This window comes from Balaenoptera ricei, chromosome 1, assembly GCF_028023285.1.
Source record: "Balaenoptera ricei isolate mBalRic1 chromosome 1, mBalRic1.hap2, whole genome shotgun sequence".
Lineage (NCBI taxonomy): Eukaryota > Metazoa > Chordata > Mammalia > Artiodactyla > Balaenopteridae > Balaenoptera > Balaenoptera ricei.
The window spans coordinates 22,281,492-22,307,833 of NC_082639.1; the positions used below are offsets into that span (position 1 = coordinate 22,281,492).

At 38.1% G+C, this 26,342-nt stretch overlaps 1 protein-coding gene across 10 annotated transcripts in view; it reads left to right on the forward strand.

The window, feature by feature from the left end:
• Window positions 1–26,342, forward strand: part of PHACTR4 (phosphatase and actin regulator 4) — a 149,657-nt gene that overhangs the window by 73,455 nt on the left and 49,860 nt on the right. For 8 of the 10 annotated variants that reach the window (XM_059916753.1, XM_059916786.1, XM_059916796.1 and 5 more), the window contains one exon: window positions 2,856–2,909. In XM_059916753.1, coding sequence (XP_059772736.1) covers window positions 2,894–2,909 — 16 coding nt within the window. In that variant the 5' untranslated portion in view covers window positions 2,856–2,893. Of the gene's footprint in view, window positions 1–2,392; window positions 2,448–2,855; window positions 2,910–26,342 lie in introns of those variants that run through there. The other 2 variants (XM_059916703.1, XM_059916777.1) reach the window with 2 other exon arrangements.

Sequence of the window (26,342 nt, forward strand, 5' to 3'; positions counted from 1 at the left end):
TCCTTCAGTCAGAGGGGTCAGGATCTGAAACTGGCTCAGGTTCAGACACTGGGCATGGATTCTGATATTTTTTTATTGAGGGGACTGACCTCAGCATCCAGATCTTCCATCCCTGATTTCTTTTGATGTTACAGATAGAGCAGCTCTTATTAGCTGCTTGTCTATTTTGCTTCATAAATACACCATGCTTTATTAACTGTCTCCACAAATCTTTGAGTCAGATTCCTTTGACTGCCACTCTGACTTTGCTGATGTTTATAGTGTCTCCATCTGGCTTCAATCATTAAGTACCATGGCCTGGTCTCCTTTGTTTTAGGGTTGTATCATCACCGTTGCTATCAGTGGCATTAGTTTTTCTTTTTGTTTTATAAACCTTTTTTTTTTTTGGTTGTGTTGGGTCTTCGTTGCTGTGCACGCGGGCTTTCTCCAGTTGCGGTGAGTGGGGGCTGCTCTTCATTACAGTGTGCTGGCTTCTCATTGCGGTGGCTTCTCTCGTTGCGGAGCATGGGCTCTAGGCGCGCGGGCTTCAGTAGTTGTGGCACGCAGGCTCAGTAGTTGTGGCTCGGGGGCTACAGAGCACAGGCTCAGTAGTTGTGGCGCACGGGCTTAGGTGCTCTGTGGCATGTGGGATCTTCCCAGACCAGGGATCGAACCTGTGTCCCCTGCATTGGCAGGCGGATTCTTAATCACTGCACCACCAGGGAAGTCCCAGTGGCATTAGTTTTATAACCAATTCTCTATGGAGAACAGCTTTTAAACTTCTTAATGATGCTGGTGCCCCTCTCACTAGCACGTTCCTTATAGTATCCTCCCAGCCATTTCAAGGAACATAATACTTTTTTCTGACCACTTCAGCAAGCCAACTTCACTAAGTGAGCCTTTTAATCCCTTCCTCCCCTGTCTGCCACTGCAGTTTTGTCATTGCTACTTACCATGGGCCGTGACTTTTCCAGCTTTTAGGAACCATCCTAGTGATAAGTTCATACCGTATTCCGAGGTTTTTGCCAGGGTGTTAAATCCTGTATCTTCGGAGAGTGATCAATAACTTTATGTTCTGGTTCTGATGTTCAAGCACCCTCAGAGTTCACATTTGCTCTCACTTAGCCCCTGCCAGTACATGCTGGCTAAGTCTTGCAGCTCCCTTGGGTTATAATTCCTTTGTGACCTTATCAGGCACAAAATATCTGGGCTGGGTTATGCTGTGACCTACTACAAGTTAGGAGGCATGGAGGTGGCAGATCCTGAGGGGACATTGTTTACTGAGCAGGGTGGGGAGGCCTCTGCATTATCTTCAAGTGCGGGAAGAGTGCTAGCTCTTACAGAGATGGTGGGCCACTTTCGCAGTTTCAAGGGCACTATCGCGTTCAAGATTTTGGAGGGGCATCAACTCAGTTGTCTCCATCTCATGTATTAGGGTCTCATTCTTTCCCAGTCAGGGCCCTGACGTTGGCATAGCATACCTCCCTTGGCTGAGAGTTAACCTTCCTTGGTGCTCAGCTACTCTGTTGATTAACTCTTGGGCCTGGTCTCCAGCTTTTTCTCTCCTCCTGCTGCCACAGAAAAGAGCGTCTTTAGAAATTACCAGGAGGCCCTGGGACGTTCATATTTGACTTTCTTTTTTAAAATTATTTATTGATACTTACTTATTTATTTAGGCTGAGCCACACAGCTTGTGGGATTTTAGTTCCCAACCAGGGATTGAACCCCGGCCCTTGGCAGTGAGAGCATGGAGTCCTGACCGCTGGACTGCCAGGGAATCCCCCATATTTGACTTTCAGTTGACTGTTAATCACTCTTAGCTTTTTGTTATCTTCTTCTAGAGCATCAGTTCAGTTTAGTAATAGCCATTCAATTCCATTGTCATTATAGTTATTTCCCCCTTACTCTTCGAGTGCCTCATAAATCCAATCAACTAGAGCATTCTGTCCATAGATAGATCATCATTATTCACCACTAGTGAAAGTTTAAGAATTGGACCAGCACCTTGTGCCAGGGATTATCTGGTTACCTACCACCACCAGTGGGGTCCTCAGTGCCATCTAGTCTGTGAGCGATTCAACTCCAAAACCCCTTCACAGTCCTAATTTTCTCAGATCACTGCCAGCCCCAACTGTTAGTAGGTTATATTCTCTGAAAAGCAGACTCTGAATTGGAGTTTAGTATTCAAATTGTTGAATAAAATTCAAGGAGTGCCCTTGGGATCAAGGAGTGCCCTTGGGATCAAAACTATGAAAGAGATAAAAAAGCAAGATTGGGCAGATTCTATCCTTGTTTTGATTAAGGGTGAGGGAGGTTGAATATCTATACTTATTCAACTTTTTTCAAAATTTTTTTGTTTTATTTTAATACTTGAGCATTCTTAACTTACTGAACTACTTTCTACTTTCCTCAGGCAAAACCAATTCCTTCATTCTATGATATCCTCATATGCTTTCCCAGATGTTTATGTGAGTTTTGTGTTTTGTTTGTTTGGGTTATTTTTTGCATAAAAATTTGGCTTTTTGCTGCTCTCTCTCCTTCCCTCCCTTCTTCCCTCTCCCCCTCCCCACCCCTCCCTTTTTCCCTTTGCCCCCCCTCCCTAAAAAATAAAAAAAAAATTTTTTTAACTTGCCTTTTTCCTTACACTCTGGTAAATTCAAGATGGAGATTGGAAAGGGAACTTATTATATCTGTACCTCAACCCCCTTAAAATAAATCCCAGTTGGCAATGTTCTCACTTAATAAGTTATACATTTCTATAATGTTTTAGTTTTAAACTATAATCAGTGTTACTGAATTGGGTCTATTTTTTAAGAAATATAAAAGGTGATGGATTTTATGTTTTAAGTGTATCATTTACTTTTTTCTCTTTTTAGAAACTATATACCACCTCCCTAAACTGGTTAATAGTGGCATGGAAGATCCATTTGGTGAGTATCACCTACATTTTTCTTAGTAAATGATATTTGTATTTTATCCTTACCTCCATTAAAGCTTTGAGAATAAATTGATTTTTTTCATGTTTAGTGTGCTAAGCTCTCTAGTTTATCAGTTCTCAAACTTTTTGGCCTCAGGATCCCTTACTCTTAAGTATAATTGAGGGCCCCAAAGAGCTTTGTTTGTATGATTTATATCTATTGATATTTACTATATTACAAATTAAAATAGAGACATTTAAAAATATTAATTCATTTCAAAATAACATTAATAAACCCATTATATGTTACATAAATAAAATTTTTTAATGAAAAATAACTCCCCAAATAAAAAAGAGTAACAAGAAGAGTGGCATTGTTTTACATTTTGCAGATCTCTTTAATATCTGGTTTAATAGAAGACAGCTGGAGTCACATATCTGCTTCTGCATTTAATGTTTTGTTATCACATACCCTGTAGACTCTGGAGAATTGACTGTTTGGAGCTAATGAGAGTGAAAAGGCAAATAACACTTTTGTAATATAAAAAGTAATTCTGACATTGCTGTGAGGCATCTCTAGTAGTTCCTAGACCACACTTTGAGACCTAATGCTCTAGAATGTTAGTTACTTCAAATACAGCAAAGAACCAGTTGGCAAGTTAAAATAATAAGTTTTAAATTCTGTAACAACACGGTTAAGGGAGTATAAATCTAGATACACAAAGGTTTGGTATCTACCTTTTTGACTAAAAAGTCAGTCACTGTGTGTTGAACTCCATTTTCCTACTGACTGCAATTTCAAAGAGAGATATGGTCTAGGATAGTTAGTAGGCCATTTTGAACACTTGTGCCTTGGGGTGTTTATTGAAGCTTTATGAAAACTATTGATGTTTCTTTAGTATCCGCAGAGTTATATCCGTGCTTTAAAAAGTTTCTCTGTAGGAGAGAAATGGTATTTCTACCATGTTTTAAAATTCTCTAAGATGAGACATCTTAGCTGCTTTCCAGGCTTTTATTTTATTTTTTAACATTGTGTTCTGAATTCATAGCATTTTATTTATTTATTTATTTATTTTTGGCTGTGTTGGGTCTTCATTGCTGCGCACAGGCTTTCTCTAGTTGCGGCGAGTGGGGGCTAGTTGTGGTGCATAGGCTTCTCACTGTGGTGGCTTCTCTTGTGGAGCACGGGCTCTAGGCACGTGGGCTTCAGTAGTTGTGGTGCATGGGCTTAGTTGCTCTGCAGCATGTGGGATCTTCCCGGACCAGGGATCGAAGTCGTGCCCCCTGCATTGGCAGGTGGATTCTTAACCACTGCGCCACCAAGGAAGTCCCAAGAGGCAGGTTTTGATTCGAGCATTTTGTGCTTCTTTACCAAATGGGGAAAAGTCTGAATCTCATTTTATGGCAGTGTAACTTGAAGTAGTAGTGTAAAAAGGTTCCAAATTTATATTCTACTCACACACAGTTACTGTAGATGACTGAAATTAGGCTCTTTGGGCACCTGGTACAAGTAAGTAATCAGATAGCTCAGATTAATAGCTTGTTGTCTTGCTTTGAAAAGACTGTTGTTGAAAACCTTGCCAGATCAGAATTTCTCCTCTGATTTTAATGACCCTAAATGGCTTCTTTAGGAGTTTGGCTTTTTTCACCCTGTAGTGTACATTGCATCTAGCTCATCAGTGAAATCCTTATTTTGAACACTAGAGGGCAGTCAATACTTTATTCATAAATGTGCAGTTTCTTTACAAATTAATTCTTAAGGGCGTTATTTATGAGCAATTTGGTGAATCGAGTTGATATAGTTGCCTGGTGACAAATCCTAAAGAACATGTCCATATGATAAACTAGTGTAACGTACGACAACTCCAAAGGCTTTTATGGGAAACATTTTTTTTTCCGCTGAGTGACCTTACCTCACCTAACTTAAACATAACTTAAATAGAATTTAATCTAATTAATTAAACTTATTATTAAACTGATTAAATTCAACTTAAATTAAATTTAAATATAATTTAAATTTACTAGAGAATACCAAAGGGAAAGTTGCTATGGAAGTCATAGTTGGCTAGTAGTCAGTTGAAATATAAATTAATATGTGCTTTTGATCACTAATATGAGAAAAGGTTTGTCTTCTGTGCTAGTGAGAGGATTTTTTTCCTCTTATACTTTTATTTATTTATTTATTTATTATTTATTTTTGGCTGCATTGGGTCTTTGTTGCTGTGTGCGGGCTTCTCATTGCGGTGGCTTCTCTTGTTGCGGAGCACGGGCTCTAGGCGCACGGGCTTCAGTAGTTGCAGCACGGCAGGCTCAGTAGTTGTGGCTCGGGGGCTCTAGAGTGCAGGCTCAGTAGTTGTGGCTCACGGGCTTAGTTGCTCCGCAGCATGTGGGATCTTCCCAGACCAGGGCTTGAACCCCCGTGTCCTCTGCACTGGCAGGCGGATTCTTAACCACTGCACCACCAGGGAAGCCCTTATACTTTATTTTTATTTTTTTAATTTAATTTGGTTATATTCCCTGTGTTGTACAATATATCCTTGTAGCTTATTTTATGCATAATAGTTTGTAGGGTTTTTTTTTTAATTGCTCACAAAACACACATATGATAAGAATCTGGTTTATTGAGTTATGGTCCACTCAGTGCCATTTGACAAGGAAAAGAATTCTGAATGTAAAATGAATTTGTTTCTAAGAAGATGGAGCCCCTGGAAGATGGTTGAGAATTTTGTTACAGTTAGGTTAACTAACAGTTATGTAGATACATTGGAAAAGAATTATTTGTTGCATTCTGAAAATTAAAGTGAGAGATTTTTACCAATCACGTTCTAGTGGGACAGACCTAAGGCCTCTAGGACCTTTCTTACATGGACAAATGTTTACACATTTTTTTATATAATATTTTAAAATCACATTTGTTAATGCCACCACTGATCTCATCAGAAAAGTCTTTAAATATTGGGAAGTTGGCAGGCTCACTCTAGTGGATATGTTTTCCAAAATTCGAATTTTCTCTTGAAAGCTTGACGTATATCACTGGCAACAAGTACTGTCGGTTTTATTTGTAGTGACAGGCTCCATTCATTTTTGAGAAAATATCTGTGAAATATCTAAGCTTGAACAACATAGTTTGTCATTCAATCTTTCCAGTAAAAGTGGTATTTCATGAAAGTGGCTAGTTCAGCTTGCAACTCAATTACGCAGGTGCCTTTCCTGAAGGTAACCATTGTACTTACCATTTCATCATGCAAAATAGTAAAAAGACACATAGAGGGCTTGAGATTTATTAAAACTAATAATAGTTTTTACGGCTTTATCAAGGATATTCTTAAATTGGCATTATTTTTAACTGTAATTATGTAGTGGTGAAGATTATGCATCCTGCTACAGTTTGTTGCTGCTGCTTTGATTTGTGTGAAGGTACCAGCAGTTTTGCTCACCATTGCTTTTGTACCCTCAGTACCAGTGTCAACACGGTGAAAAAGGCAACTAATTCTTTAGTATTATTAAGTATATCATTGTACCTCTTGGGTTCTGAAAGGATCTTGGGGATACCCAGACATCAGTGGACCATACCTGCTTCAGTTTCCTAATTTTCAGAGTCTCTTCTGTGGAAGTCATGGACAGAGTCAAGACTTAGTCCTGGAAATTGTTTGGGCAGGGCTTCAATCTTGGACGCTTGGCAGAAGTATGGTCAGAGGGAGTGAGCTGCTCTGTGGTCTCTCCTAAGTTGATCATGACCTACCTGAAGCTTTTAGGAATACGTTAAAGAACACTTCTGTGGGTGAAATGCGTGTTCTGAGCTCATTAGGCAGCTCAGTATTTTGAGAAGAAATTCACCAGCATTTAGTCAAGATGAGCTCACCTGGGCACTATCTTCTTATCTTTAAAAAGAGAGTAAACGGCAGCAGAGATCTTGGTGACAATAGCCTTCAGTATGTCTCTTGAGTCACACTGCTCCAATATGGACAGGTGTCCCCCTGTGTGTGGTACAGAGCTGTCATCCTGGGGTATTCTTATTCACCTGGGAACTCTGCTTCTCTCCTGTGTTGGCTGTTTTGTTTCCTAAATCCCATGTCTTCTTCTTTCTTTCTTTTTTTTTTAATATTTATTTATTTATTTATTTTTGGCTCCGTCGGGTCTTATTTGTGGCACTCTGGCTTAGTTGCCCCATAGCATGTGGGATCTTAGTTCCCCGACCAGGGATCAAACCCGCGCCCCCTGCTTTGGGAGGCGGATTCCTAACCACTGGACCACCAGGGAACTCCCTCTTCTTCTTTCTTGATTGCCAATAGCTGCTTGATGATGGACTCCTGAAATAGTTCTCTAATTTTCATCTCTTTTTTTCTTTAGCTCTACCTCCTGAAAGATTTCTTCATCTTTATATTCTATTAAATTTTTCTTTTCTACTATTATGTTTTTTAATTTCTAGGAGTTCTTTTTTTTTTTAAGAGTTTTTGTTTTTTTTGATGTGGACCATTTTTAAAGTCTTTATTGAATTTGTTACAATATTGCTTCTGCTTTATGTTTTGGTTTTTTAGCCTTAAGGCATGTGGGATCTTAGCTCCCTGACCATGGATCGAACCCACACCCCCTGCATTGGAAAGCGAAGTCTTAACCACTGGACCGCCAGGGAAGTCCCTAGGAGGTCTTTCTTATTCTCTGAATATTTCTTTTATAATATTCTTTATTGTTTCAACAGATTTACTTTGCCCTGCATAGGCTCTTTTCCCCCAAAGTTGTTTTCCTTTGTTTGTTTTGATCTCTCTTATGTAAGAGTTTTCCTCTGAAGTCTAGTAATAATTAGCTGTCTGCTTGTGATTAAGAGTGGTGAGCTTTAAATTAGAAGCTTTAAATGCATAGGCTGGTTGCCTTTGGGCCTTACTATAGTGTGAGCTTCTTGTCCCTATTGTTGAGGAACATGTCTGTTATCAGTATCAGGGTTCAAGGGGCGGAGTCTTCTCATCACTGGATGGTGAAGGGTGATGAAGACTGGGAGGGTTGCTGCATTCAGTATTCATTATGTTCACTCAATTCCCCTCAGTTTTTCATGCTCTGTTCCCACCGTCAACCGCCTTTTGAGTCGCTCAGTCCAGAGACCATTTGTTTTATCCCTTCCAGAAAACAGGCCTCCAGAATTCTGCCAGGGTTGGTATGGGACAGACATTCAAGGTCATGGAGTGGGGAAGGTGGTAAAGGAATCAAACAGCTTTTACCCTGATTCTCCTTATTTTATTCCCTTTCCTTTCAAAGGGACCTGGTAGAATACAGTGAAAGTATTCATTGTTAATTTATATTGGTATAAGCTACTAGTTTTTTTTTAAAAGTAAGGGCTACACTGTACATAAGTGCTGGGGGAAGGCAGGGTCCAGAGAAAATATGTATACATTTTAAGCTACCGTGATGCTTCATACCCCGCTACTTTTAAAAATGGCTTATTCCTGCTTCTGCTTTCTTTCTTCCTCCCTTCTCAGATGTTTATGGGTTAACAGCCGTTCTCTCCATAGCACGCCCAGGAAAAGGGACTGAAACCCTGGCATATGAAACTTCTTCTAAAAGGTTTTTTGGGGTAGGAGAGGATCTGTATACGCTAAATTGCCTTCTCAAAATGTTTTAAATTTTCTAACAACCTCATTAAGTTTCTATATACCCTCCCTTCCACAGAAGAGAGCACAGTTTGTTGAAAAAAATTTTTTTGGTTGTGTTTGATGAAATAATTATTTAATGAGCTAGATTGTTGGTGTGAAGCCTGAATTTAAAGCTAGGTGCAAAGGCTTTATTCATATGCATGGTATTCTGGGAACAGATTAAACAGATTTAACAAGGTAATATCTCCTTTAGATTAGAATTTGTATCACATAGGAAATATGAGAATCAGTTTGTTGAAGTGGAAAACAGAAGCCATATCCAAAACAAATAAAGTCAATTGTTTTCTTCCTATTCTGAATCTGAATTTATAAATCATTATTATGTTTTAAAGGGGGTTTTCCTAACCTTTCAAGGACATTTGTTAAGGAACCATGCTCAAGACTAATGCATTTCACTTATAAGTTCACGGGAAAATTTTTTGTGATGTTATCATGTTGTTAGCACTTGAAGCTCAAAATATGCCAATAACACAGCCCTTCCCTCCCTTCTCTTTAAGAATGAAGGCAAAATATGAACTTAATTAGTTTTGAGATTCTTAAGGTGTAGGAGATAAATTCCTCTGGAATTAAACAATGCCAAAAATGATGTTACTTCTATTTTTTTCCCTGTGGTGTTCAGTAGAAATTTAATATAGCATTATTATACATATATTAAATATCTTCTGTCATCTTATTTCCTGATAAGAGTATAACTTATGAGGGGCAAGATCTTTTTACTGTTATATCCTACTGCTCAATAGTAGGCAATATTTGTATGTATTTCTTATAGTGGTTTTAAATTTTCTGCATAAGATAGAATTAACAATCTTAAGGGAAACAAAGTGCATAGAACACCAGTTTATAGTAGAACACTATGAACTTTAATAACACAGATGCCCTATAATTATTTTTTTCTGTCAATAGAAAAAGATGAGCCATCTTTATAGTCATGCAAGCCTGAAAAGTAGTGATGCTGACATTCTGGACCATCTCACCACTTTTCATCACTTCTGATTGCTACTTACTCCCTAGAAAATCATAGAAAGTATGATAGGTGGACTAAATGTGTAAATGATTTTCCATCTGAATTTATTTCTGCATACTGAGCCCTTCATCAATGTGTCTTGGACAGGGATTTCCCTGGTGGTCCAGTGGGTAAGACTCGTGCTCCCAATGCAGGGGGCTGGAGTTCAAGCCCTGGTCAGGGAACTAGATCCTGCACGCATGCCGCAACTAAGAGTCCGCATGCCACAACTAAGAGTCCGCATGCCGCAGCTAAGACCCAGCACAGCCAAAATAAATAATTTTTTTTTTAATGTGTCTTGGACACTACATAGGCAATGATTATAAGAATGAAAATTAAAAGGGAGGGATAGCGGGAATTCCCTGGTGGTCCAGTGGTTAGGACTCTGAGCTTTTACTACCATAGGGCTGAGTTCAATCCCTGGTCAGGGAACTAAGTAAGATACCCACTAGCTGCGCAGCACGGCAAAAAAAAAAGGAAGGATAGATGGTTTTCACTTATCATTTTGTATCTTCCTGTATGGTTTGCATTTTCATCTATATACATGTATTACTTTTGGTTTTTTAAATGTAAAAAAGGATTTTATCTGGATTATCGGGTTATAGGCATTTTAGTTCCTTCTTTGTATTCCTCAGTGTCAAAAATTAAAATATGTAAAATAATTTCTTAAAGGAGGTAAAAGAGAATAAAAGGGTATTGTTAAGGGATATTAAAGACTATCATGGTCATTCTACATTCACAGCTTACCTGCTACACCTAAAATTGCCACTTGACATCTCTACTTAATAATGTGTCCTTTTAAATATATATATATGTTTTATTCTTCCTATGAACTGTCAATAGATTCAGCCTACCCTACCAAGCTCCATCAAAGTTGACTTGTTCCTCATCCATTCATTTGTTCAGTAAACACTAAGCAAAATCAGCAAAGCAGTGTATCCTACCAGTTAAGCCCTCAGGCTCTGGAGTAAGCAAACTTGAGTTCAGATCCCAGTTCTCCCACTTCTTGGCTGTGTCCTTTTGGGCAAGACAGTTACTCTCTAATCTTCAGTTTATCCCTAAAGTACAGATATGAATTTTACCTTTCCCACAAGGTTGCTATAAGAATTAAATGGGGACTTCCCTGGTGGCACAGTGGTTAAGGATCTGCCTGCTTGGGACTTCCCTGGTGGCACAGTGGTTGAGAATCCGCCTGCAAATGCAGGGGACACGGGTTCGAGCCCTGGTCTGGGAAGATCCCACATGCCGCGGAGCAGCTAAGCCCATGCACCACAACTACTGAGCCTGCACTCTAGAGCCCGCGTGCCACAACTACTGAAGCCCGCATGCCTAGAGCCCGAGCTCTGCAACAAGAGAAGCCACCGCAATGAGAAGTTCATGCACCACAACGAAGAGTAACCCCTGCTCACCGCAACTAGAGAAAGCCCGCGTGCAGCAACGAAGACCCAACAACAAAGACCCAATGCAGCCAAAAATAAATAAATAAATAAATAAATAAATAAATAAATAAATAAATAAATAAAATTTTAAAAAGGGAAAAAAAAAGAATGTGCCTGCCATGCAGGGGACACGGGTTTGAGCCCTGGTCTGGGAAGATCCCACGTACTGCGGAGCAACTAAGCCCGTGTGCCACAAATACTGAGCCTATGCTCTAGAGCCTGCGAGCCACAACTACTGAAGCCCGCACGCCTAGAGCCCGTGCTCCGTAACAAGAGAAGCCACCGCAATGAGAACACACCGCAATGAAGAGTAGCCCCTGCTCGCCACAACTAAAGCCCGCTTGCAGCAATGAAGACCCGATGCAGCCATAAATACATAAATAAATTTATTTTTTAAAAAAAGATTTAAATGAATTAGTACTTATAATGTGCTTAGCATTGTAACCACATAGTGAACATACAGTAGCTGTAATATTCTTATTAATTATAATCACTAATAAGATGTAATCTCTGGGGCTTCCCTGGTGGCGCAGTGGTTGAGAGTCTGCCTGCCAACGCAGGGGACACGGGTTCGAGCCCTGGTCTGGGAAGATCCTGCATGCCGCGGAGCAACTAGGCCCGTGAGCCACAATTACTGAGCCTGCGCGTCTGGAGCCTGTGCTCCGCAACATGAGAGGCCGCGATAATGAGAGGCCCGCGCACCTTGATGAAGAGTGGCCCCCACTTGCCGCAACTGGAGAAAGCCCTCGCACAGAAACGAAGACCCAACACAGCCATAAATAAATAAATAAATAAATAAATTTTAAAAAAAATCTCCACCGAGAAGATGTAATCTCTGTTCTTATGGAGCTTTCGGTCTGTGTTAAGCAGTTACAAGGTGCTCCTTAGAATTCCTTTTCAAAATAAGTCAGGTTAATTGAGATACAGTTTATATACAATAAAATTTACCCTTTTAAAGTATATTATAGTTCTTTTTTTTGACAAACACGTAAAATCATGTAACTACCACCGCAATCAAGATGTAGAGTAATAAAGACACAGACCTACTAGAGAATGGACTTGAGGCTATGGGGAGGGGGAAGGGTAAGATGTGACAAAGTGAGAGAGTGGCATGGACATATATACACTACCAAACGTAAAATAGATAGCTAGTGGGAAGCAACCGCATAGCGCAGGGAGATCAGCTCTGTGCTTTGTGACTGCCTGGGGGGGTGGGATGGGGAGGGTGGGAGGGAGGGAGATGCAGGAGGGAGGAGATGTGGGAACATATGTATATGTATGACTGATTCACTTTGTTATAGAGCAGAAACTAACACACCATTGTAAAGCAATTATACTCCAATAAAGATGTTAAAAAAAAAAAAAAAAGATGTAGAGTACTTCCTTCCATACCAAAAGTTCCCTGCTTACCTTTTGTAATCAGAATTATACAATATGTAGCCTTTTGTCTGGTTTTTCACCTAGTATAAAGCTGTCAAGATTCATACATGTTGTTGCATGTATCAGTAGTTCATTCCTTTCATGCCTTTTTTTTTCATATTTTTTTTGTTTTATTTTTTCGTAGATCTTTATTGGAATATAATTGCTTCACAGTACCGTGTTAGTTTCTGTTGCACAACAAAGCGAATCAGCCATATGCATACACATGTCCCCATATCCCCTCCCTCTTGAGCCTCCCTCCCATCCTCTCTATCCTACCCCTCTCGGTCATCACAAAGCACCGAGCTGATCTCCCTGTGCTGTGCTGCTGCTTTCTACCAGCCAACTATTCTACATTCGGTAGTGTGTATATGTCGATGCTACTCTCACTTCGCCCCAGCTTCCCCCTCCCACCCCATGTCCTCAAGTCCATTTTATATGTCTACCTCTTTATTCCTGCCCTGCAACTAGGTTCATCAGTACCATTTTTTTTTTTTTTTTTAGATTCCATATATATGTGTTAGCATACGGTATTTGTTTTTCTCTTTCTGACTTACTTCACTCTGTATGACAGACTCTAGGTCCATCCACCTTACTACAGATAACTCAGTTTCGTTTCTTTTTATGGCTGAGTAATATTCCATTGTATATATGTGCCACATCTTTATCCATTCATCTGTCGATGAACATTTAGGTTGGTACCATGTCCTGGCTATTGCAAATACTGCTGCAATGTACATTGTGGTACATGTCTCTCTTTTTTTTTTTAATTTATTTATTTATTGATTTTTGGTTGTGTTGGGTCTTCATTGCTATGCACAAGCTCTCTCGAGTTGCGGTGAGTGGGGGCTACTCTTCGTTGTGGTGCGCAGGCTTCTCATTGCAGTGACTTCTCTTGCTGCGGAGCACTGGCTCTAGGTGCGTGGGCTTCATCAGTTGTGGCACGCGGGCTCAGTAGTTGTGGCTCACGGGCTGTAGAGCGCAGGCTCAGTAGCTGTGGTGCACGGACTTAGTTGCTCTGCAGCATGTGGGATCTTCCCGGACCAGGCAGGGCTCAAACCTGTGTCCCCTGCATTGGCAGGCAGATTCTTAACCACTGTGCCACCAGGGAAGCCCTCCATGTCTCTTTTTGAATTATGGTTTTCTCAGGGTATATGCCCAGTAGTGGGATTGCTGGGTCATATGGTAGTTCTATTTTTAGTTTTTTAAGGAACCTCCATACTGTTTTCCATAGTGGTTGTATCAATTTACATTCCCACTAACAGTGCAGGAGGGTTCCCTTTTCACCATACCCTTTCCAGCATTTATTGTTTCTAGATTTTTTGATAATGGCCATTCTGACCAGCGTGAAGTGATACCTCATTGTAGTTTTGATTTGCATTTCTCTAATAATTAGTGATGTTGAGCATCTTTTCATGTGCCTCTTGGCCATCTGTATGTCTTCTTTGGTGAAATGTCTATTTAGGTCTTCCGCCCATTTTTAAATTGGATTGTTTGTTTTTTTGATATTGAGCTCCATGAGCTGTTTGTATATTTTGGAGATTAATCCTTTGTCTGTTGTTTCATTTGCAAATATTTTCTCCCATCCTGAGAGTTGTCTTTTTGTCTTGTTTATGGTTTCCTTTGCTGTGCAAAAGCTTTTAAGTTTAATTTTCCAGAATGTCATAAAGTTGGAATCATACAGTAGCTTTTTCATACGTAGCTTTTTCAGATTGACTTCTATCACTTAGTAGTATGCATTTAAGGTTCCTCCATGTCTTTTCGTGGCTTGATAGCTCTTTTCTTTTTAGCACTGAAAAATATTCCATTGTTTGGATGTATCATGGCTTATTTATCCTTTACCTACGGAAGAGCATCTTGGTTGCTTCCAAATTATGGCAGTTATGAATAAAGTTACTATAAACATCTGTGTGTAGGTTTTGTGTGGATGTAAGTTTTCAATTATTTGGGTAAATACCAAGGGGTACAGTTGTTGGAATGTATGGTAGGGGTATGTTTAGTTTTTTAAGAAACTGCCAGATTGTCTTCCTGAGTGGCTGTACTATTTGGTGTTCCCATCAGCAATGAATGAGAGCTCCTATTGCTCCAGCATTTGGTGCTGTCAGTGTTTTGGATTTTGGCCATTCTAATACGTGTATAGCGGTATCTCATTGTGGTTTTAATATGCAGTTTCCTCATGACTAATAATATTGAGTAACTTTTCATGTGTTTATTTGCCATCCATATCTTTTCTCTGATGAAATGTCTGTTCAGATCTTGATCTTTTTAAAAATTGGCTTATTTTCTTATTATTGAGTTGTGAGAGTTTTTTACATGGTCCACATACAAGTTCTTTATAAGTGTTACTACACAAATGTTTTTTTCCCAGCCTGTGGTTTGTCTTATTAGCAGACGTTTTTAATTGATGAAGTCTAATTTTTTCTTTTTTGGTTAGTGTTCCTTATCTTCTAAGAAATCTTTGTTTAACTCAAGGTCAGAAAGGTATTTTTGTTTTTCCTTCAAGATGTTTTATCTTTTTAGGTTTTACATTTAGGTCAATGATTCTTTTCGAGTTAACTTTTGGATATGATATGAAGTTGAAAATATTCTCCTTTGTCCACTGAATACTTTGACACCTTTATTAGTAAATTCCTGATTAAATAGGTAATTTTCTAGGGAAATATAATTTACTAAAGTGACTCAAGACATGAAAATCCCATATAGACTAACAGGCATGGTCGAAATGTTAAAATGTATCTAAGCCCAGTGAGTTGTTTTTTGTTTGTTTTTCTTTCTCTTTCTTTTTTTTTTTTTTTTTTTGGCTGTGTCGGGTCTTAGTTGCAGCACACGGGATCTTTGTTGAGGCATGCGCTATCTTTTGTTGCAGCATGTGGGCTCTTCATTGTGGTGCATAGGCCTCTCTCTAGTTGTGGCAGCGGGTTTTCTCTCTCTAGTTGTGGCACGCAGGCTCCAGGGTGCATGGGCTGTGTAGGTTGTGGCACGTGGGCTCTCTCATTGAGGTGCACGAGCTCAGTAGTTGTGGCACGTGGGCTTATTTGCTCTGCGGCATGTGGGATCTTAGTTCCCCAACCAGGGATCAAACCCGTGTCCCCTGCATTGAAAGGCGGATTCTTTACCGCTGGACCACTAGGGAAATCCCCCAGTGAGTCTTATGGACAGTTTCATTAATAGTTTGAAGAAGCAGATAATTACAATGCTATATCACACACTGTAGAGAAAAAGAAAGTACACCCATTTATTTTATAAAATTAGCAAAATCTTGATAACTGAGAGCTGACAAAGATAGTGCAAAAAGAAAATTGAAATTTGTCCTGTCTCACTTAATGAATATAGTTGTAGAAAGTCTGTATAAAGTACTTGCAGATTAAATTCAACAAGTCATTATTACATTTTTTTCTGATTTCAAAAACAATACATACTTCCTCCAGAAAATATAAAGTGGTGTAAAGTAGAAAAATTTAAGTCACACTTGATCTTTCCACCCTGTGGTAACTACGGATAATATTTTGATATATTTACTTCCATGTTTTTTTCCAGAGCAGTTATCTATATAGTTATAGATAACTATATTACTATAGCTATATAGTAATTTTAACATACTGATTAGAACTGCTTTTTTCCCCATTGGATATGTCAGATCTCTCAGTATATTAAAAGAATATAACCAAGAGGAATTCTTTCAAGATCTAAGTATTATATTAAGGAAACTATAAATAATAACACATTAGTACATTGATAAGTCAAAAAAACAGGAGGAAAGCGATATGCTTATCTCTACTGATCACAAAAATTTTTGATAAAATTCAACTATTCCACTCAAAGCTTTTATTACACTAAGAATAGGATAATTTATTTTTATTCTAAAATATTTAAATAATAACAAGCACCTATATTTCTACTCAATTGATTTTAAAATTGGTAACATGAGGACATATTTATAAAAGTTACATATAATCTCCTTTGACCACTACTCTCCAGTGACAACCCATAACATGAATGTTGTGTATATCCTTTTAGTTCATTTTTTTCTTTTATACTATGCTTACATAATCCTTTAATATGATAAAGAACAGCTATCTGAAACCAAGAGACACTAGCACACTTACCAGTGAAATATTGAAGAAATGTCCACTAGAGCAAGAACAAGACAAGAATGCCCACTGTTACTTTATTTAACATTATTTTGGGGGTTCTTAGTGCAGTAAGATGAGCAATCATTAGAGGTATGTTTCCAATAACGAACAAAATAAGTACATAGCTGTTGGCTAATATTATTCTCTCTTCAGAAAAATATTCCCAAAAGAATCAACTGAAAAATAATTCAGTAACATGGCTGATAAATGCGAACTAAATGTTCAAAAATGAATCGTTAAAATTTTATATATATTAGAATAAATTATATCTTAAAAACTAAGGGGATTAAAAGTATTTACAACAACCAAAATTATAAAATACCTATGAATGATCTTAATAAGAAAAGTATATAACTTATAAAACTAGAAATTTGCTATCATAGATAAGTAAATAAAAGCGTTACATCAAGAAATAAGAAAATTTATTAGTGTCCATCTACCCATTTACCTAAAGAAATAACCTTGATAAAGAGCAGTGTGCACAGCACAGTGTATTGGCATATTCAGATTTAAAAGTGTGTATTATTTTTATTAAAGAAAAGAAAACTTTAAAGTTTTTGAGATTTTTATGGTTTAATAGTAAGTGATGAGTGGGGACTTCCTTGCCAGTCCAGTGGTTAAGACTCTGCACTGTTGCAGGGGGCACGGGTTCAATCCCTGGTCGGGGAACTAAGATCCCGCAAGCCCCATGGCACGGCCAAAATAAAAATATAAATAAATGTTTTTCCTCAACTTTACTTCAAATTCAGGTTAAGTATGATCAGTGGGATTTAAAAGTTGGTAATAAAACTTGTATGAACATTTCCCATTAGGCAGGGGACCATTAGTTTCAAAACAACCTCAGTGGATGGCTTCTTGGGCCTCTAGAGTTCTATCATACTAAAAATAGCCTTTCATGATAGAGCTTTGACTTGATTCAAAGGCAGGGTAAGTTTTACAAGATTGCAACATGAAACATCAGTGGAGTCCAAAACACGCACAGATGTGCACACACGTACACACCCCGTAATGGAGGCTTCCATTAAAAGAGGGGGATAGTAGTATAATGGACTACCTTGTGGAATGATGTTGATGGCCTTCAGTTCCTCATTGAAGATTTGTGTGTGTGTGTGTGTGTGTGTGTTTAATATTTATTTATTCTGGCTGCGTCGGATCTTAGTTGCGGCATGCAGGATCTTCGTTGTGGCATACAGGCTCTTAGTCGTGGTATGCAGGCTTCTTGGTTGCGGCATGCAGATTCTTAGCTGTGGCATGCAAACTCTTTAGTTGCATCAGGCGTGCAAGATCTAGTTCCCCAACCAAGTATCGAACCCAGGCCCCCTGCATTGGGAGTGTGGAGTCTTACCCAGTGGACCACCTGGGAAGTCCCAAAGATTTGTGTTTTGTTTTTTCCTCATCAAACTAGCGTGTGTATCTCTTGGTAGCCAGAGTGATATCATATCAGATTGCAGTCTGTAGCTACAGCTTTCTTTTTTTTCACTGCATGAGAATATTAAATAAATACTACATTTTATTTGACTATTTAAACATTATAAAATTTCAGATTTAGGTTTCTTTTGATGAGTGTGTATCTTCTGTTTTTCTTCTTTGATCTCCCAAAAGAATTTAAATGGTGTAAAGCAGATGGGTCTAGCAGCTTTATTTTGTCCATTTTACACCCCGCCCCCCACCCCAGGTCAGTCTTTTCCCTCTTCAGTATAGAGCTGGATAATCAAAGGGCTTGAATAGCAAGAACCCATAAGAATTATGTCTTAAATAGTAAAAGAGAAAAGTGGCACCAAAGAAAAGACATTCTTGCTGGGGTGAAGTGCTTTGGTGTGTGCTTGTTACTTCTAGTTATAATCTCATAATGCCTCCAGGGCCAGTAGCTTAACATTGGTTACAGTGAAGTCCAGTTGGTTTTGCTTGATAATTTATTGTCATACTCACTACATACCCTAACCAATCAAAAGGTAAAAAAGCGGATGGATGGGTGATTGACTGGCTGAATGATTCATTAATTCATTTAATAAATTTTCCTAGGCACATTGCCCTAGCTGCCATGAAGGACAAAACAAACAAACAAAAAAAAAGAATAAGATATACTTTCACCAAATGACCCAACAATCCCACTACTGGGTATATACCCAGAGAAAACCGTAATTTAAAAAAACACACGCACCCCAATGTTCATAGCAGCATACAATAGCTAGGACATGGAAGCAACCTAAATGTCCATCAACAGAGGAATGGATAAAGAAGATGTGGTGCATGTATACATGGAATATTACTCAGCCATAAAAAGTAATGAAATTGGTTCATTTGTAGAGACGTGGATGGACCTAGAGAGTGTCATACAGAGTGAAGTAAGTCAGAAAGAGAAAAGCAAATATCGTATAATAAGGCATATGTGCGGAATCTAGAAAAATGGTATAGGTGATCTTATTTGCAAAGCAGAAGTAGAGACATAGACGTAGAGAACAAATGTATGGATACCAAGGGAAAAAGGGGTGGGGACGCAGGAGTTGGGAGACTGGGATTGACAAATATACATTATTGATGCTATGTATAAAATAGACAACTGATGGGAACATACTGTATAGCACAAGGAACTCTACCTAATGCACTGTGGTAACCTAAATGGGAGGGAAGTCCAAAAGGGAGGGGATATCTGTATGTGTGGCTGATTCATTTTGTTGTGCAGTGGAGGCTAACAGAATATTGTAAAGCAGCCATACTCCAATAAAAATTAATTTTAAAAAAAGAATAAGATATAGATATAGGGCTTCCCTGGTGGCACAGTGGTTGAGAGTCTGCCTGCCAATGCAGGGGACACAGGTTTGAGCCCTGGTCTGGGAAGATCCCACATGCCGCGGAGCAACTAGGCCCGTGAGCCACAATTACTGAGCCTGCGCGTCTGGAGCCTGTGCTCCGCAACAAAGAGAGGCCGCGATAGTGAGAGGCCCGCACACCGCGAGGAAGAGTGGCCCCCGCTTGCCGCAACTAGAGAAAGCCCTCGCACAGAAACGAAGACCCAACATAGCCAAAAATTAATTAATTAATTAATTAATTTAAAAAAAAATACTTGAAAGGTTTTAAAAAAAAAAAGATATAGATATAGTTTCATCACTCAAAGAGGAGATTAAAAACTATTAATGCTAGGCAGAATGAATAAGTGTTTTTATACAGATAAAAATAATTGTGTTATTGGAATTTCATGCCATGTTATTCAACATGACTTGTACTTAAGGAAATTATTAAAACAAAACTTGCTTTATAGCATCTATATTGCCTTTTCTATATCTGTGTTGTTTGAACAGTTTAATACTGATGACTTTAAGTAGAGTTTTTTTGTTTTAATTGTTTTTGTTTCGTATCTAACAGGAAAATTTGGTGAACATGGAGAAATAGGAAAAACTAGGGGCTCCTAAGTACCTTAGGGAGTATGGATAGACAGTACCTGGTGGTGAAGCACACTTGTACATTGTTAATAATGATTGCTCCCGGTAGCATACATGTGGGTTAAAGGTGTAAACCTGTGCTTCAGAAATTTGGGTTTCTCATGCAGTATTGGGACTGAAGTATTTTTGTTCTAGATTTGGTTCGAGGGGTAGTAGAAATGTCTGTATCCCATATAACCAACTTTTCTTGATTCTAGACCTTTCACGTATTTTCTAAGTAATTCCTTTAAAAATTGATTTTGAGATAAGAAACATCATTCTTTTTGGTAGTCATACTGGAAATATCAGGGGTAAGCTAAGAGAGCAAATTGTTGGTGTTTTTAATTTTAACATTGTCATTTTGGGCAATTCACGTAACTGTCTGTACCTGAATTTTACTTTTGTTAAAGTACTACCTCCTAAAGTTTTTATATTAAAAATAAATGTTCTTATCTAAACACCTAGGAAGTATTGTGTGAATTCAAAGTCCATTTTGTAGTACAGACTATCTTGTAGTAGTTGGGAGTGGAGATTCACATCCAGATTACTTAGATATGAACTTTACCTTTGCCATTGATTAGCTATGAACTCCTTGGACAGGTTTACCCCTGGGTGACTTAGTTTCCTCAACTACTAAATGGGGATAATAAATGGTATCCTTCTTATAGCCTTGTTGTAAGAATTAGACAAAACAAAACACTTAGAATAGTCCCTGGCATTATAATACATGGTCGATTAATGTTAGCTGTTATTATCCATAGAGAATGGGGAGAAGGAATGCATAGGAAGTTGAACTTAATTTACCTTTTCTAAGCTTTAGCTTTCTTTTTCATCAGATCTTTTGTTAGAGATGTTCATATGTAACAGTAAATCATTTTGAGTTTAGTATTATTTTCTTTTTGTTTGATTTTTTTGATGGAAACTTTTACCATTTAATGAAATGATCAGAAACCAGAAAACAGGAATGAAGGGGAGAAGAAGCAGAGACCAGAAATCAGCTTTGAGTGATTAAAAACTGGCGATGCTACTTTAGTCCTTTTGTTTCTCTTAGGAACTAGAAGAAAAGTAGAGCTATTTTTTTAAATCAGTTTTTTATAAGTCTAAAAGCAACAGTAATTAAAAGATTATGTCACTGTAAGCATCTATGGAAGTGAATTTATAGTAACATGCAACCCATAGCTAAGTTAGCAAGATAATCTCAATTATATCTGTCTTTTTCTTTCCTGTTTGTCATGAAACTGTTCAGTGATTTATTATAGTATGTTCAGTACCTACAGGCCTGGCATGTTTCCCAACACAAATACTCCATAACCTGAAAGGGACACTTAACAAGCTAAACTAGTGAAAGATCTTACTTTCCCTTTGCCTCCCTCCATTTAAAAAATATTTACTGAATGCCTTCTGTGTGCTGAGAAGTATGTTACTAGCTGAGGATATAAAGACAATTTCTGTTCAAAGAATGTAGGAGAGACAAATAAGTAAGTAGATAATTTTAACAAAAGTGATTTATACCCCTATATGTAGAGGTATATACAGGGTGACTTCGGAGTACTGAAGGGGTACATAATTCAGTCTTAAGTATAGAAAGGTAGATGTTCAAGGAGGGATTCCTAGAGGAAGTGAAACATAAACTGAATTTTGAAGGAGTGGGAGTCAGCCAGATTAAGGAATGGAGGGAGAGGACATTTTAGGCAGCTAGAAGAGCAGATGCATAGATAGATAGACCTGGGCAAATATATCATCGTTTAAGAATTCCAAGTGGTTTGGAATAGGACTAAAGACAGCAGGCATGGGAGAGTGGTGAGAGAAAAGGTTAGACAGAAAGATAGGCATTAGTGCAGCAACATGGATGGACCTAGAGATTGTCATACTGAGTGAAGTAAGACACAGAGAAAGACAAATATTTGATATCGCTTATATGTGGAATCTAAAAAAATGGTACAAATGAACTTATTTACAAAGCAGAAATAGAGTCACAGATGTAGAAAACAAACTTATGGTTACCAAGAGGGAAGGGGGGGAGGGATAAATTGGGAGATTGGGATTGACATATACACACTACTGTATATAAAATAACTAATAAGAACCTACTATATAACACTGGGAACTCTACTCACTACTCTGTAGTGGCCTATATGGGAAAAGAATCTAAAACAGAGTGGATATATGTATATGTATAACTGATTCACTTTGCTGTATACCTGAAACTAACGCAACATTGTAAATCAACTATACTCCAGTAAAAATTTTTTTAAAAAAAGAAAGAAAGAAAAATAGACATTGGGCCAGGTCTTGAAGGATTTTTAATAAGCTGTGAAGAGCCCTGTCAGATTTGTGTTTTTGTAAAGGTCATGGTGGTACCACTGTTGAGAATAGATCAGAAAGGGACAAAACTGGAGTCAGGTAAGAAGGAAATTATTACTGTCCCAAACACACATAAAAGGATGTCACATTTGAAAGCTGTGATCTACAAATAAATTCTGTCAAACTGGGATTTATAAAATTGTTTAAGGATATAGAAGACTTTTTGTCCCAAGTGAATAAATCCCAAAAGAATCATTTTAGCCCTTTATCTTTTTTTCTTTTCATTCACTACAAATCAACACAACAAACTTGGTTGTCAGCAATTTGGATTTTAGGATAGGTGGTATTCTGAAGGCTCTTGGTGCCTAAACCTGGGAACAAGATGAGAATGGGTAAAGTGTTTAATAGCTAATTGGATCCTGTTTGATTTGGGGCTTTTTCAACAAAGGAACTTATTTTTAGGCTGAAGAAACAGTAATCAGATTTGCATCTTGGACGGTTTTATTTGGTGACTACATTTTTATAGACCCGGTAGCACTAATAAAGATTAGCTTTTCAGAAAGGTTAAATTAGGATTGGGCTCATTGCTTTAACATAGACAGATGAGCAAAGGGACAGGTTGTTCATATTTTCTCTGACCTCATACATTGTTTTCCTAAAGTGTTAATGTGTTTCACTGTTACTTTTTTTTTTTTTTTACAAGATTTAGAAGCAAAGGTATGTATAATCCAAAACACTATTTCTTTTTGAATTTAGAAATTATATACATAATCTTTTTTTTCTCCTGTACCTCACCTCCTAGGTTCTGTGGTTGTGAAAGTTTGAGAGTTTTGAGGGAAGAGAATGGTATAAAAGAGATGGGTATTTCTTACATGAAAAACGAAGAATAAAGTACATTTGAATTACTGACTGGAGCAAGTTTGATAGAAACACCATTTATATGGTCATCCTTTGTTCTTTTGTGGAATTACTGTTGACTCATAGTGTAACCAGGTGTTCATTACTCAGAATTTTTATTTAGTAGAAGATGCAGTCTGTATTCTGCACGTGTACCGGAAAAGAATGTTTAAGGAGATTTCTTGTTAGAAATTTCTGAATAATTTTTACAAATGTTATAGCTATCATCAGACTTATTGTATTTCCACTGGATATGTGGCTGAGTGTTGGTAGTATTTGGATTTCTTTCTCACTGTCTGAAAGTGAAACTGAGAACCAAATGAGTTAGAAAGAGTTATGAAAGAGAGAGAAGGAAGGAGAGACGTGGCAGTGACTAGTAGTCATCTCTGAGTCATCAGCAATGAATGCCACTTTACTGGAGAACATTCAGTGTTTCAAAGCCCTGTGACGGGCAGCTCCTTGATTTCTGACTGGTTAGTTTCTACACATCATTGATACCTCCAGGTTCTTTAGTAGACAGAGGCCACTTGGGACTTAGTTTTTATGAATATCATGTGGTTTTATCAAATATTTTTCTTTAAGATTAAGATTTCTCAATCACTTTCATTGTAACTACATGAAAAAATACTATTTGGGGTAGATAGAATGTTAAATGGACAGACAGTAAGATGGAGGTGGTTAATTTTCAGTTGGTAACAAATGGATATAATTCTCAGTAGATCTTTAAATTGAAATAAAACCATCCTTCCTTGAGCTTTGAGTTGTTATTAATAGTCAAAGACTTTACTTAAGTGTTACTAGGAAAAGAAACAGTAATTCAACTGTTAAAGTAAGAGTATCAAAGATTGTGAGTATAAATAGCTCAATAGTTTGTGACTGAATAAAAGGAAACTTTTTTTTTTTTACTGTCAATGTTCCTTCGGAGTATACTGCCTCTAGTAGTTGGTGTTTAGTCATTGGTGCCATGGAAAATAGATACCACATGCTGATGAAATACTCTGCTTTGCATTGTTACTGGAAGACTTGTAAGTGTGCTTTAAAAATACTTTGCGTTTGGCCTATCTGATAGAACTTTGTGCAGTGATGTAAATGTTCTAGATCTGCACCGTCCAGTGTGGTGGCCATGTGTGAAATGTGGCTAGTACAACTGAGAAACTGAATTGCAAATTGTGTTTAGTATAAATGTATTAAATATTAATATAGATATAAATAATCATACGTAACTAGTGACCACAGTATTAGACATCTTTAAATATTTGAGAACTGAGCAGCCCATTTGATAACCCTTACTTCACTGACCAGTCATTAAAATATACTATAGTTGTAATTAATATTTACTTTTAGTACGTTAATTGAGGAATGTGTTGTTTATTTCAGGTCTTTGTTTATATGTCATCTTCCCAATGAGGCCCTTCTGCTTGCACAGTTTATAATTTAGCACCCTCTTTCTCAGCCCGTCGTATTTCCTTTCCCTGAATAATTTTTTTTCTATAGCACTTATCACCATCTAACATACTAGAAAGAAGGCATAGATTTTTCCCTCTTTGTATCCAGTCAGTGTTTCCAACACCTAGAACAATAACTGATACTTTAGAGGTGCTCAGGACATTTTTGTGGAACGAATAAATGAGGATTGTGGTTTCCCAATAGTAATACCCCAATTCATTAAGCACTTATTTTGCATTCTATGGCAAGCATTGAGTTGGATTAGCTATATAAAGTGCACCATGACCACTGTTCTCTTCCATAATAAAACATTTCTTGGAACCATTATTTGAAACAGAACACTGAATTGGTTGTCGTTAGTTTTACTCTGCTGTAGAATTTCAGAACCTGAAGGGAGCTTGGCAATAATTTGATTCAGGTGCCTGATGTCACATAGTGGATTAAAATTTGATAAATGTCATTTGTATCCTCTTCTCATTTCCCTTTTTCCCTCATCCACACAACCTGTGAATCTTTTTGCTCAGTTTTTTTTCCCACTTCTTCTCATCTCCATTCAGCTAATTCTTTTTTTTAATTAAGATTTTTAACAAATTAATTTATTTATTTTTGTCTGCGTTGGGTCTTCGTTGTAGTGCATGGGCTTCTCATTGCCGTGGCTTCTCTTGTTGCAGAGCACGGGCTTTAGGTGTGTAGGCTTCAGTAGTTGTGGTGTGCGGGCTCAGTAGTTGTTGCTCGCGGGCTGTAGAGCGCAGGCTCAGTAGTTGTGGTGCACGGGCTTAGTTGCTCCGCGGCATGTGGGATATTCCTGGACCAGGGCTCGAACCCGTGTCCCCTGCGTTGGCAGGCGGATTCTTAACCACTGAGCCACCAGGGAAGTCCCCCATTCAGCTAATTCTCATTTTCATCTAGGCCTACCTTTTCCACTGACTCTACTGTACTCTGAGGAACTACCTAATCCCTTAACCCAATCAGAGAGAAACCTTTCGTCTTTCTTAACTGAAACTTTCCTGTTTACTATAATTTTTATAACTAACTCCTCAGTTCTAGAAACATCTCCTGGCCACTAGAGCATCCTTAAGAATTTATTGTCTTCGAAACAAAAACTTTAAGAGAAAGCAAAAAGAATTTCTGTAGCTCCAATTTCCTAGCCTGAGGTCTCTTATTCCATGGATCTGAAAGCAGTCCTGCTGGCATAATTTCAGTTTCTTTCTCCCATAAACACAGTCCAACATACTGTAAGTTTGTAAACGTATACATTACTTCATGCCTGCCATATGTATAGCTACTGTGATGTAAAGGCATAGCAGAACTTCCCCATTTTTTCCTAAGGAACGGTGGTACTTAAATGTAAGCATTCGGGGGGGGGGGGGGAGTCATTTATATGAAGAATCTAAGTGAGGTGAGAAGAATCCAAATATATTAAGCACTTTCAGTCATCAGACTATAATTTAGAGATTTCTCTTATTTAATCCTCACAAAAACTCTGAGTAATTATCTCTATCTCATATAAGTTAAGTAACTTGTTCAGAGTCACCTAATCAGCAAATGGAAAAGCTGAAATTTTACAGTTATGTATATGTAACTCCAAAGCCTCGAAAGCTTTCCTCCGTTGGTAAGCCATGCTTCCTTCTGGAAGTGGGGGTAGGCAGGGGACAAGAGTTACAGTATTTGATGTAGAATAGGCGGCGCGTGTGTTCATTTTTTGCCTCCAATGAGCCAGCCACAGAAAGAAACCAGTGTC